This window comes from Leptinotarsa decemlineata, unplaced genomic scaffold (genome assembly GCF_025532065.1).
Source record: "Leptinotarsa decemlineata unplaced genomic scaffold, Ldec_3_MD MMD2_tig00026328_RagTag_RagTag, whole genome shotgun sequence".
Classification (NCBI taxonomy): Eukaryota; Metazoa; Arthropoda; class Insecta; order Coleoptera; family Chrysomelidae; genus Leptinotarsa; species Leptinotarsa decemlineata.
This window is the reverse complement of record NW_027412688.1, coordinates 5929008-5943765: the sequence shown is the minus strand read 5'-3', so window position 1 is coordinate 5943765 and position 14758 is coordinate 5929008. Positions and strand designations below refer to the sequence as shown.

Below are 14758 nucleotides of genomic sequence, written 5' to 3'. Positions count from 1 at the left end.
TTTCTCTATTGATTTATTGGTTCAAAAATAAGCACCTTTCCTAAACACCTGAACTGTAATACTCTTTCCGATGCGCGTTTCACCAATTCAGTTGGCGTTCCTAATTTTGAAACTGGTCTCTATTTATATTCAACACTAGATTTTTCCGGTATTCAAAATCGGATATGTGCTGCGTCTTCTTTGAAACGAGTGTTAATGGCTCGCTTAGTCTGACATATATATTCTTTGTAATTTTTTTTCCAATTTCAAGAGCCAGAAAAATCTAGTGTAGCTCAACACTTCGAGGATGACCATAGAATAAATAAGAAAAACTGTCACTAAATTTTTGGAAGCTCTGAAAAGTTTGCAAATAGCAAAGAGTGTCATGACAATTATGAACAGTGACAAAAGTCACGGTCTGGTCGGTTCTTAAGAAAACGAAAACATTATGCACTGTCTTCCCTCCTACAATGGAGCCAGTGCTTGTTTTGAGAAGAAAAGTCGGATCTGAACTGTTCTGACAACATTCAAATAAGTTTGTTCTTTCTCCAAGTTGCTTGGGAGCTTTGGTCAGGTTGCGTTTCAACATCATCTTCATATTGAACTTGGTTTTTGTGTTTAATTGTGCCATAATGGTAGACAAAGGAATATTTATTGAAATAGGTCTACTTCTATGTGAGACAGAATGTAATCAAACGTTTCGACGGTCATTCCATGATAATTTTTGAATTTATCAGGGTGACTACGTATAGGTAGGCAGGTTGTGTGAAATTCACTTTGACGGTGGTCTTCATTGAACTCATGAAGCAATTTTTTTTTAAGCGAGTTTCATGATAAATTCCTGACCAATAACATGAGAGTTGACACAGTACTGGCTGAAAACTAGCTGCAATGTGGGAGCGGCGAGTCTGAATTGGTCTGGCATAATCGGTCTAGTGGCCAAATCGACTCTGCGTCCAATGTAGAACCGGCCTAACTCTCGAAACATTTATCAAGTATTCACAGATGTTTCTATCAAATACAAAATGGCAGAGTCCCTTTGAAATAACCGTTTCATCTAATGGATAACAAAAATCAGATCTGTTGAGTTTTGATATATGGGATGTTTCTTTTCTATCCAGGGCTTTGTTCATGAGATGGAGCTTTCACTACTAGTTGAACGACTACAGTTTCGCGCGAAGGTTAAGATTGTTTTCTAACTACTTGGGGGGTCGTCTGAATTCTCGGTTTCTTTCAAGTCTTAGGAAAACACTGCAACCTCATAGTCTCGCGATTCCCCACATTTTTTTTCACGACACCATTCCAGCAACCTTGGTCACTGTACCTATTTGTACAAATTCCTTTCTGAATGTTTGCCTGGACAAAATTTGAGTTGTTCATAAATTTTTTGCCTCCTATTATCTACTGCCTCATTTGCATAAAATTTGCAGAGTCGCCTCTGTCCTTTTGTTGCATTGCCTGCAGTCGTGGTCTCCGTTATATAATCCTTATTTGTTCAGGTGTTCTCTCAATAGATATTGAGTACCATTCTGTTATGTGGACACTCTAAACTCAACAGTCCATGGCCCACCTTTCTTTTGCAGTAAATTTATGCCTCTGGTTCTCTCTCTCTCTTCCGTTCAGGCGCAGTAAGCCATGTCTATTCGAAGGGGTATAAAGGTCTTGCTTTACGCCCCTTTGTTATTCTTCCCAAATTATTCGTTTTTGGTAGGCATGTCTTCCAACGGCGGACATATACAGTACATAAAAAACTACAGTCTCCTTCATAAAAGATTAATTGTTGCTATCCTACTCCCACGTGGACATCCGGTCCACCCGACCTCCAACAGTTGTGAATAGGAGTAGGTATTATATATTTACTCCACTTCAGCACTCCCATGTGTACATCCGGTCCACCCCGGCCTCTAACCGGCGTGAATGAGAGTACTATTTATTTTAAAACACTTAAACAATTGTTATCAACATTATTTTTAATTTGATATTGATGCTGGCACGTTATATAACGGCGGACATTCACAACACGAATAATAATAATATGTTATTTATTTAAGATACAAATACAATTGAGAAGTACAAATTGATAGTTCAATCCTCAAAGAGATGGGATGGAATCAAAGGATGCAATCTTGCCAGGATCACCTTGGGCGACCCTGGGATGCTGGCGCCGAAGAAATATCTGGCGATGACCAGGAAAAATCTACGCCTAACAGTAGGATTTCTGACTGGCCACTGTCAACTAAGGAAACACCACTGTAATATAGGGCTAGTGGACACACCTCTATGCAGGATGTGTGAACAGGAAGATGAGACTGTCAGGCATGTCCTATGCGAGTACCAGGAGTTATCGTCAATAAGAGAGTATGTGTTCGGCGAGTCTTGGCCTACACCTGCCGATATAAAGGAGTTGTCTCCAAATGACCTGTCCACCTTCCTGGAAAGGATAGGATGGACGATGACCTAGGAGGACAACTCCTCGGAAGGATGTACAATGGGTCACATGTGACCTAAGTGCTGTAGGCTTACACTGATCCTCCCTACTCTTCAGATACAGATACAGAGGGTAAACAGTAAAAAATACAAATTATTTCGACTAACATATTCATCAATAATTTATAGACTTTATACGGCGTGTTTTTAATCGGGACTACAGGTTGACCTCGAATGATACTCTAAATAGTTGAACACTGCACATGCTCTGCCCTCTAGTCTATTTGTAGTAAATACAAATAGCATAAGACCCATAGGAAACGAGACATTTACAGTAAATGTGTAAAAATGTTTTTTTTTTGGGTGCCAAAATAAAGCTTTATACAACTTTATGGCTGACTATCTCTCATTCCAAGATACTTGCCCTCATTTGACTAATATTCCTGTAATAATTGTCATTTCCTTGTTGGTTTATACCCTTTAAACAACAATGTGAATTCATCTTATTGAAAACCATTGAAGGTCGTTTTGTTTACCACAGTTGATAATTGCAATAAATTTCAATAGGAATTTCAAAACCTTCCTTACCGAAAAAATGGAATAATGGACCAAATAAAATTTCCTACTATTCATTCAATTATATTACATCATATGATTAGAACAATAATAAGTAATAGTAATGATAATAATACATGAGATACTAACAATCAATTATTATATAAAAGAGATTGCTTAGACCAGAAAATCATTTGAGACTAGAAAGTACTTATAATTTATAAAAGACTAGAATGATACTGATATCAATAAAGCACTTTTCATCATTACCATATTTCAATATATGAAATACTGAAATAATTTCAAAAGGTGTAAAAACAAGTGAATATTATCCCAAAAAAATTGGGAAATACATTTTGAAGTGACATGATGAAAATGTGCTGAATAATTTCAAAATACTTTCTATGTAATAACTATTCATAACAATTACAGATTGATTATTAATCTTTCATACCAGTTCATAAAAGACATGTTTTCACGTGTTCATTTTCCTAGGGAAACTAATCAATGACAATTTACATTGTCATAAGGTATCGAAGATTAATAATAGAATGTGTAGGAAAACATTAGAATTCAACGATAACAGACAAAACGATTGAAAACATCTTCTGAGAAGCTTGAAATAAGCTTCAAAATTCAGATCATAATTGAAAATATTACCAACTCTAGTCAAGTAGTATTTTGCGAAAGATAATTGTATGAAAGATATTGTTCACAACATGCACTTTGAAATATGAAAAATTGATGAGAAACTACATTTATTATTGTAAATATTGAATATAACTTTCACTAAACATAATTGAAATGTACACGCAAGAATGTTGAATCTCAATGCTACTGAATCTCAGCTTTCATAAGCAGAGATGCCTTGATTGTACAAGCTTTAAATGATACAATGATTTACCGGATCTGAGTTGCAATAAGTTTGGAAGTATATACAATTCAATGAAATTATGAGGAAAGGGAATATTTGGTAGTGAAATCATTACAACATAAAACTCGAGGAATCTTTCTGGGATTCTGCCACAGATCTGGACCTGGTTATTTTCAACAAATAATACCCAGTAACAGACACGTATCTGAGTGAAACGCGGACCCAGTACATCCATGACAATCATGGTTTCAGACAGAGATCTGTTGCAAAGCCCAATCTTCGAAAGTTAACCTACACAAGTAGTATTCATACACACTCCACTAGAAATAGAATATCTTTTCGAAAAGTTAAACATTGACCTTAACAATGGTTTGCCTGTAAAGATATTGTTATGATTTCATACAATGAGACCGTAAATAGTCCCCAACCCTCTCAACTTTTGAAAGGAACGGACGGAACGAAGTTAAACAAAATCTGCATTAAAAACTTTCATTTTCAGTACTTTTTGATAAGAAAAACAATAGTGTTAGCATTACCTGTCGCCGACAGGGCGCTAGCAACTTTTCTTTCAATCTTCTTTGCTGTGATGCAGTGACCGTTGCCGCATTGCCTTTGATGTCTTCCGCAACAGCAGACGAAACGTCAGGTGTGAAAACCTGGAGACCATGGGTAATGAACTCGGAAACATCGGACAATTTGTTAGACATTGGCCAGGAAAGCCTACACACCATGATCAATCTTTAAATTGATCACTATTTACTCCTGGCAAAAATGAAGTTTGTTTACGTGTTCATTATGTGATGTTTCTGGGACAATTTCCTTAGGAGTGCGTCTTATTCCAACCATTAACTCTGGAGTACACTGTGGTTGTGTAACGTAAACAGGCAAACGTGATAGCTCAGAAGAGCCCACAAGATCACCTGATATGAAGCATCTAGATGTTCGATATAAAACTTCAATTCATTTCATAACTAGTGAATAGAAAAAGAGGAGCTTGCAACCATATTACTCCAGGAACATTTCACAAGGTAGTAAAAAAATTGTAAACAGACTTCATTATTGTCGAGGAGTGAATGGTGAACATTCTGAATACTTGAAATAAAGATATTTATAGTTTGTTTGCAGATTCTTAAAACGAATATAAAACTGATAATTACTCTGAAACGACTAAATTGATTTCAAAAAATGAAAAACAGTTGGATAGAGAATTGAAATAGCTATCAAATTAAATTGAAATACCTATAGAATTGAAAAACCTATTTGAGAAAAAAATGGTAGCGTCCTATCGGCGACGAGTGATGCAAAACTATTGTATTTAGTAATGAGAATGATACCTTTTCACGTAAATTTTGTGCGACCCTGATATCTTGTTCCGTTCAAAACCAAAGACGGAAGGAAGACTATTCAGGTCCGCACTACATAACAGAGTTTGAGAATCATCTCACTTCCAAGCAGCAAACTCCCTTTTAGTATCTGTTGCACTACAAAGTATACTTATTTCTCTAAACGAGTGTTTCACGGTTCATAAGCCTTTATACAAAATCAATACACAAAGATCACAAATCATAATACTTCCAAACATTGCTCAGATTCCGGTTGAGACTCCTTACACATTTTTAATGACTAGATTCACACAATCGCTACAGAAATGTGTGAAAGTTTGTTGGCACTTGGTTAGAGAAAGTGATTACTCAACGAAGGATGAAAATTTCCTTCCTCTATGGAATCTAAATCCTATGTCTAATCTATCAATAATCAAAAACTAGCATGTACTCACCCACGCGAGTCTTTCAAAATAAGCAGACTGAATTTTGAAACGGTATTGACAAAGATTCCCATTGAATAGTTAATAATTATTTTGATTATGTTTACATGAATTTCAAATTATTGTATTTCTGTTGGAGTGGAGTGGAGAAATATACATGTGCATAGATATCGATGCTGTACTTGACCACATTCAAGAGATATTTGAAGTTGAATTTATAAAAAAATAGAAAGTAATTACTGTTCATAAATGGACAATTGGGCATTCATAAATTTTTCAGAACTATAAATGTATATGCAGTAATAATTAATTGTACCCTATTTCGTGTTTTCGCCTTTTTAAAATTTATTTAAAAGTATTGAAATTCCAATATATCAAGCATTTTTTAATTGAGAATATTTTCGTAATGGACGAATTTATTCTTTCATCGAGGAATTACAACAGAAAATTATACACATAACTAAATTTTACAGATTCACCTATTCACAATATATAAGGTAGAATAACATAGTTGAAAGCAATAGTGTGTGTAATATTTATTAGTTTATTCATTAAAATGCTCTTGAAGAAAAATTAAACATAATTTTGAATCATTGACAAAATAATTCTCGACTATTTTGAACTTGAAAAATGAGTTTCAATATGGGGACACGAAAAGCAAAATCGAAATCGGAAAAGAATCTGATAAGCTCAGATGAACTCCAATTATGAACACACACAAGTCAGGAGTTAACAAGTTTTATTCTGGAAGTGTCCAATGACTTCAGGAATATTTCAATCCTACCGACTGCGCCAACCGAGTTCTTGTTCCCGAAAGGCTATTCTGACTTGTCATGTAATTTCGAAAGGTTATATGAAGCTTTTTATTGAATTAGATAAAATATAGGACCAATCCCTGTCTATCTCCTAGTATCAATCATGACTCGTGTCAAGAAAATTTTCAATGTTTTTAGCCTTTATCTTGATTCTGCCCTTAAATTGAAATTTCCCAGACATTCAACTTTTAGAAATAAGAATAAGAGTCAATAATGCGCATATCCATAAAGTTTGTTTCGAATGGCCTATTACAAAACCCGGCCACTGGAATTCAGTTGATTGTTAACTGCTGATGATTAATGCTGTTTGGAAAAAACTTATTTTTGTTGTAGTAGAGTTTAGTATTATAAAAAATGAGACTATGAGAAGCTACGTTTGTTGAAATGGTAGACAAATCGCACAATTACATTCCAATTGTTGCAAGTCAAAGGGTGGGTTTAAGTTTCAAGATGATCTCAAAAACTTCAAATAAATGTGGGATTTACTACAGAAAAATCGAATAAGAAACGATTCCAGTGAATTAACAGCTCAGTAAAAACCTTTTGTCAACACCGAGTGCCACTATTTATACAAAAGCGTCGAATATGTTTCCGAGTTTCAATGAAAGAACTTTTTCGGTTCTACAATCAACCCTATAAGTAATATCACCGTTTCAGTGACTTTGGAAGAACTGTAAGAAATATATATTATAACGTGAATAACTACATATACATTATCGACACAATAAGTGCGTTAAATTTAGAAAATAGAGAGAGGCATTGTATAATATCGCTAATATATCGATCATCACATGCAAATTCAATATGCAATTCAGCCAGTGAGCCTATAAATTAAACTAACACTACTTAAGGAATGTTATTGCTATATCTACTTACTTAAATTAGAATGTAAGTTATAGAAAAGAACACAGTTAAGTTGTTGGAATGTTTCGGCTTCTCTAAGAACTTGAGTACCATAAAAACTTCAAGTATTATAAACAGTTAGGAATGAAAAGTGGACTAAGATCATATATAATATATATGAGTGAGATAATATACAGGAGTGGCAATAAATAGAAGTGAATATGTGTTACTCTTTCAAATATTTAACAATTCTCATTCCTATTTGTGGGTACTCTTCAAATGTATTAATGGTTCCAATAACATCGGACATTTAAAAATTTGTCGGTATGCAATACGTTTTTATTGTTACGCATACCATTCACAAAACCTCAGCGACAACGAAAACCTTTACGAAGAAAATTGGTACATCTAATTCAGAATCCCGAAGATGACGCGAGATTTTCGTAATTATTGTTTCTTGGATATGTTATAATTTGTTTCCTTCAGCTTATTCAACATCGTTTTGGTTCTTTCAAAACAAATGACCGAATCACATATTAATTTGCTTCTGGAAATTTAAATTATTCACCTAAGATTAGACGTGTTGGACGAATTCAGGGTTGAGGAATGAAAAACCCATGAATTCTGTTTGATCCAGGTTCATCATGAATAATTTATCCGTCGGTGTCAAGTCGGTTTTCTCGGATGTGAACTGTTTGTCGAAGTTGCTGACATCTTTGCGATGTTTCTGAAATGAATACAGTATGAGTGTTAGTTATTGAAAGATCCAAGCACATATACAACTGTTTCGGATAGAAGTATTTTACATATTGATAAATGAAGGCATGAGAATATTTTTCATGAGTTACGAGTTTCGACATATTGATATCAATTGAAAGTATTCCTTCTCCATTCAATCTATTAATTATCACACCAAAGGTTCCAAACAGTGCATCACAAGTGTCATTGAAACTGACTTAAATAATGAGATTCAGTCGTATATGATTGATAAATAAGATGACTTCAGTTAAAAAATTCTGTACAGTAGGTCTAGCATCTGTAATAGTGGTGTCATGAGAAAACATTGTCAAATTGTATTTTTCCACAAATTTAGTCAGGTCTTCGACATATCAGAACAAAAAGTAAGAGTTTAAATACATGAGTCTACATAAATAAAATTTATGCACGACCGCGCAGAAGTTGTATTTCTATGGCTTTCTCTAGTGTTTTAGATACAGCCGGAAGTACACTAATTGGTCGTAGGTCTTTAAACTCAGTAGGAATATTTTTTTTGGTAACACTTTCACAACAGCACTGCCCCACATCTTAGAAAAAACATTTTCAATTAGACAAAAGTTTATTATATGTGAGTAATGTACCTACTCAACAATATGCATAAGCATTATATTCAAATTATCACAGCCAGTTGCATTTGTTTTAATATCACTTATTGTTTGAAAAACAAAAAGATCATTCATTTCTTTATGATAGAATTTTGAGGTAGTTGAACAGTTAGTTTTGTAATATTCAAGTAAGTTTGGTGGAGGTTCCATTATTGGTATAGAATTAACAAAAAAATCATCAACCTCATCAACACTTCTCAGATAATCTGGAATAGGTACTTCTCTCCTTATCTGAAATTACTTTATTTTGTTTCAGGAAACTCCACATTTTTTTCGAGATATTTTATTGAAACTGAAAAGTAAAAAATGACATTTTTTCCCTTTCTATTGCTTTATTTACATTATTTCGCATATCTTTGTAAAATCTAAAACTAGCCTCTGACTTTGTCTTTCAATATTTCAGCAAAGCCGTATCTCTTGTATTCATCATATCTCTTATTGTGATCTACTGGTATCTCTATTATCGTGTACATTTAAAGTAGCTTTCAACATGTGATATGACCACATGGAAGAGGGCTTGGGATATTCATTTTTTTCCAAAATATAGGCAAGAAGTTCACTCTCTGTGTGGTTCTAATTTTTTACATTATTCCCGTTGCGCCACCTTACTAATTCTTCATACATTTTGTTGTATATTTTCTTGGATTTACTTGGCAATAAATTCAATTTCGTATCCTCAGCTGCTTTACTTATTTCTTGTGAAGTACAATTCACACTTTCTTCATAGCTTGAATCCATTTCAAAATCTCTAATAAATTATCTGTGATTACAAAAATTGACAGTAAATATGGCTACTAGCCTATAAAATCTCATTTCGAAAAATTGACTGAGTTGTCATGGTATGCTTCTGATATGATACGAATATACAGCCTCACGGCAGCCTGGATGTATTTCTATCTTGTTCTAGATATAAAGAGGTATCTACCTACAAATATACCGGTCGTGCATAAAATGTATGTCTTTCGGGCGTAATTTGCTTTTATGGACCTAGGCGTGTTACTTACACGCTGCGGTCCATAAAAACCTTTTTTTACGCCCTTGATACATAAATAACTATTATTCTAAAAATCGTATGATTATTATCATGGCTACTTTGTAAAATTGCAACACACGTTTCACTACACAATATGCTTCCTCAGACGTGTAAATAATGAAACGATTGAATTGAACCTGAACTTTTCAAGAAATATTTTCATTGAAGAACGGTGTCTTTGTGGAATGAACTTTCGTATGAATATAATCCTAAGCGATCTAAGACCAATGTAAATCGTTATTTTCTTACGGGCATCGTTCTCAGAAAGTTTTAAGGATTTTTATGCAATACATGTATATGCAAATCCATGAAAAAGTAGTCCTTGAAATTTTAAATTATGAATCTGGGTTATTTTGGCGCCCAACGTGGGGTATTCGTTGAATAAGTCTCAAAGACATTATATTTTATTGCCACTTTTAATCAATTCGCTTTTTTGTCTGCCTGTCTGTTTGTCTGATAAATCTGGATGAGGTGTGGAATTTGAAAGGGGTTATACATTTGTAGGGGGACTCAATTATTAATGTTATATAGTAATTCGATAAATGCTACAAGAAACTATGTTTCATGTCTATAAATGTTGATTGTTTCAATCCATAAGTCTAGTGTTGACCTGAAAATTTTGAAGTTCGTTACTTACGGAAATATGAGGATTACAGTTGCTAACTGAATAATGAATTTTCAACAGAATATTACTGATTATTTTCCTCAATGCATAAAAAACGATAGTTTACAAAGTTTCAGAGCCATTCATTGCATTAGACCTCTTTAATGGGAATGTTCCTTCTGACGAAAATCAAGTAGTTTTCATAAAAGATCTCTAAAACAACACATTTCAAACTTATCATTTCAACTTTTTCTTTAAAAATTATATAAATACTCAAAAAAGAGAAATGAAATAATGCATTCAACATTTAAAGGGATTCGTTTCTATTTCACCATTTCGCAACATCGGTTATAGCTAATAAAGGACAATGAATCTGTTACCTGTATGAGACAAACAAAGATGACATATTTCAGAGGCATGCTGTTTTGTTTACTTATGTTCCGAGTTCCGAGACATTCTGTGATATATGACATTTTGTGCACCTAACCTATCTTCCTCTATATAAATGAATGACAAAACAACTGTTGTTTATGTGGCTTGTGGAGGTGGTATTTAATTATAATTTATATTTTGCCTTAATTGTTGATTTATAAAGATAATTTTTGTTTTTTAAAGTAGAATATCTAGGTACGTGTAAATTATTTCAACTTGATATAGGCGCTGTTGCCAATATGTGAATTAGAAACAAATCCCTTTAAAAATTAAAACTCAACATTTGAAACATCAATTTGAATACTTTTCAAAGTGAATTTGAAAAACTGATGAATTAAACTCAACTTTATTTTGTTCAACCTTGCATTTGCTGTAATAACCCAAATTGAGGAACATTTCCCATTAAACTCAACTTTATTTTGTTCAAACTTGCATTTGTTGTAATAACCCAAATTGAGGAACATTCCCCATTGAATAAAATGTAAAAAATCAGTGCTCATATTTTACATAAATACTACAATTTTGAATTTTAAACGAAGTTTTTTGAGTTAATATAACTGGAGTTCTATCCAAACACCAAATCATTAATTTAACACCTCGACATATGTTTCGATCACCAAGTGGTCATCTTCAAGAGGGAGAATAAACTAAATCTACATACAATTTTGTCCTTATTTATACCATAGATATCTCTGCTAGGTATCCGCGTCTTGATTGTCTTAAAATTAATCTTCTCTTAAAAAAAATCACTTGGTGATTAAAACACGTGTCGAGGTGTTAAAAATAACGGTTTGGTGTTGGGATGGAACTCCAGTAATATTCATTACCACACCAAAGGTTTCAAACAGTGCATCACGAGCAGTTAGTAGCTGTTAAGAAAATACTTACAATTTTTGGTTTGAATGGTGGTTGCACTTCCCGGTTTTCAATTCTATCCCAATCGATTCTTCTGAAAAATGCATGACCCCGCACATCTTCTTCTCCACGTGGCCCGCATCCTAGTCGCTTGGCGGGGTTCTTGGTTAGAAGCTGCGAATATAAACCTTCAAGTTTTTACTTCCATCAGAAAAGTTAGTTCGATGTTGATATAAATATATTTGTATTAATACAAATAAGACACCAGGACGGATTTTTATATTTTATGGTAGAAGTTGAAAATACATGTCCACTTGGTTTAAAAAAACAACAAATCTAGTTGCAAAATTTCGAGACCAGTTTTCAAGGTGGCCAAATTACTTACTCCTTTACAAACTTCCTTAGCTTCTTTTGATAATCCCTTCGGATAACTGACGTTGTGATCTGTTATTGCTGCAAATAACTCCTCCTCATCTTCCCCGTCGAATGGAGGTTGACCAATCAGCATTTCATACAACAAAACTCCATATGCCCACCAATCTACTGATTTACCGTAGGGCTGATATAGTATTATCTGCAATACAATGAGAGGTGTTTTCACTTACGTCATACACAACATAACCTAGAAAATACATTTTCATCAACGGAATTTCTAATTGAAAATATAATTCGATATGCCTTAAATTGAGCGAATTCGATGTATTACCAAATAATAACTTGAATGACAGAATCTGAAAACACGCTTTTTGAACTTTCAGGTTTTTAGACCAAGAAGAAGACAAGCTCATTACCCAAAACTGAAATGACTATGGGTTATTCAAATAATTCCAGATTTTTTCAACCAAGAGAAACTATTCAAGATCTTTAAATGACCTAGAAGGTGGTTTTATATCTGTGGACCAATGTATTCCGGTCCACATGACGTTACTTTGAATCTAGCTAATGGTAAACGAAAATAGTTTTTGATACTAGTATCATGTTGACGTAATTTTAGAATTGTTGTAAACGTTGATTTTTTTTGGAAACATACCTATATATACAGTTCAAAAATATAAACCGATGTTAGTGTTAAGACACCATACTCCTTTTGTGCTATAACAACATTTCCTACTAAGGTAGATCCACCCCAGAAATAGACATCATTCCCAAGTCTTGATTATACTCGGGCAGAATATTTACTGAGCAACTGACTCTTCAACGAGCTGAGTATTGAAATTGATTGTTGACAGTAGACTGTCCACTTGATAAACTGATCTAGAATGATTCTCAAGAATCTTACATTGTATTAGTATTTGTTAGGATCACATTGTTCATGAAATAACTTCTTGTTTCATCTGCATTGAAGAATACATCGTTGGAATTGAAGTTATTTGATATTCAGCTTACTATCTGGTCTAGTGTGTGAATAGTCATCTACACAAGCTGTATATTAACCTACGGTAACTGTTGATTCAATGTTATTTACATAGGAAATAAAAAAAAGGACCCATTGTTGAACCCTGTGGTAAACCTATACTTAGATTCAAAATATCAGAATCAATTCTATAATTTTTGGGAAAGAAGGTTTTGGATATCTATTTCTCCATGTTGTTACAAAAAAATTGGGAACTTTCCAAGATTAATCTCTCATAAAAATATACCCTTTCAATTCAACTCTATAAATTTCAGTCATTCTATCGACTTTTATTGTCAAGAAATGAAGTAAGCCATCTGTGAAAAACCTATCATACCATACATTTCTAATTTTGATATAAGTTTTTGATTAATAAGATAGTCAAATCACAAAGAATCACGGCAGGGTGCCGCAAGGAACTGTTCTGGGTCCGTTGCTTTTTAATATTTATGTGATCGGACTGTTTTCGATTGGAACCGCAGGTCGCATAAGTTTTGCAGACGATACTGTTATTCTTCACTCTGAGCAATCTTGGTCTGAGGTAAAAGACATGACAGAGAAAGATCTAGAAAAAAATCAAAGATTGGTTCGACCATAAACATCTTTCATTGAACTTCAATGAAACCTATTACTTGACATTTTCCAATTATAAAGCTACACTTCCTCATCCGAAACTCCTTCAAGATATCCCCAGCTAACCATATAAAGTATTTAGGGGCTCTCATAAATCCTCACCTGAGATGGGACTTTCATTGTAAACAAATTGCGATATATGTTATACAAGTTTCGTCAACTGGAAGATATAGGTACTTGACATTGAACAACAAAAAATAATTTACTTCAGTTTGGTTCAAAGCCATTTGATATACTGCATACCGCAACCATGTTGATATTAGCTAATGAATTCAATGAAATAACGGATATTGATTGGTCTTTACCATATTCCAAATTCCGTAACACAATACTGAATAATATACTGAATATATCTTCGTGAAAATTAAATCTACCAACAGTTCTTATAGTAGGTACGTAATAAAAATATATTTCTTTTTTAAGTTAAATTTACATTGTATATATTGTTAATAATAGGAATCCATGTAATAAAACTTAACAAGTTTGTATGGATCAAATAAATAAATAAATAAATAAATAAATAATAGGATGGGGTATCCAAATCACATCTTCGCCCATTGGAAGTCATTCAAAGAAAATTTTTGAAACTGGTGTTGAAAAAACCGCCCCGTTATCGCAGTGATATGCTATATGAACAACCAGGAGTATTTGATCCTAGACAGCTGTTTTACAAGTCACTGGTATTGAACCAATATAAGGAAAAAGAAACATTGTGTAGACTAAGCCATAACTACGCCCCTCGAATTAAAAACAGGTACATAGCACCATATGCACACAAGTCAATAGGGCAAATATCTTACCGTTTTTTAGGCCCCGTTGTGTATAATTCTTTGTCAAAAAATATTGAAACTCTTCGGTCGTATAGTCGATTGAAACATTCATCAAATGAATACATACGCAGCATACCTCGCACAAAAATTATCGAAATATCTGACCAGAGTAATTAGATGTAAATATATGCATTGTGCATTGCATTTAATTTTATTTTATTCCACCACAGTTTATTTATATATAATATAGATATTATCACATCACTCTGTTTTGTTTTATTCTCCAATAATTTTATTCTTTACATTGTATACATTTTAGATTGAGCTTTTGATATATACAATTGGGTGTAACTCTGAAAATCAACAATTTGATTATGGTTCCGCTGAGACTTTTCATT

The 14758-nt window shown here is 33.5% G+C and overlaps 1 protein-coding gene across 2 annotated transcripts in view; it reads right to left on the bottom strand.

The window, feature by feature from the left end:
- Positions 1-3052: 3052 nt before the first annotated feature.
- The window catches only part of LOC111508072 (Protein C kinase 53E), a 105982-nt gene continuing 94276 nt past the window's right edge, over positions 3053-14758 (bottom strand). For both annotated transcript variants that reach the window (XM_023163493.2, XM_023163502.2), the window contains 3 exons: positions 11950-12138; positions 11598-11738; positions 3053-7985 (listed from right to left, as the gene is read on the bottom strand). In XM_023163493.2, the coding sequence (XP_023019261.1) occupies positions 7833-7985; positions 11598-11738; positions 11950-12138 (483 nt within the window). In that variant the 3' untranslated portion in view covers positions 3053-7832. The remainder of the gene's footprint in view (positions 7986-11597; positions 11739-11949; positions 12139-14758) is intronic.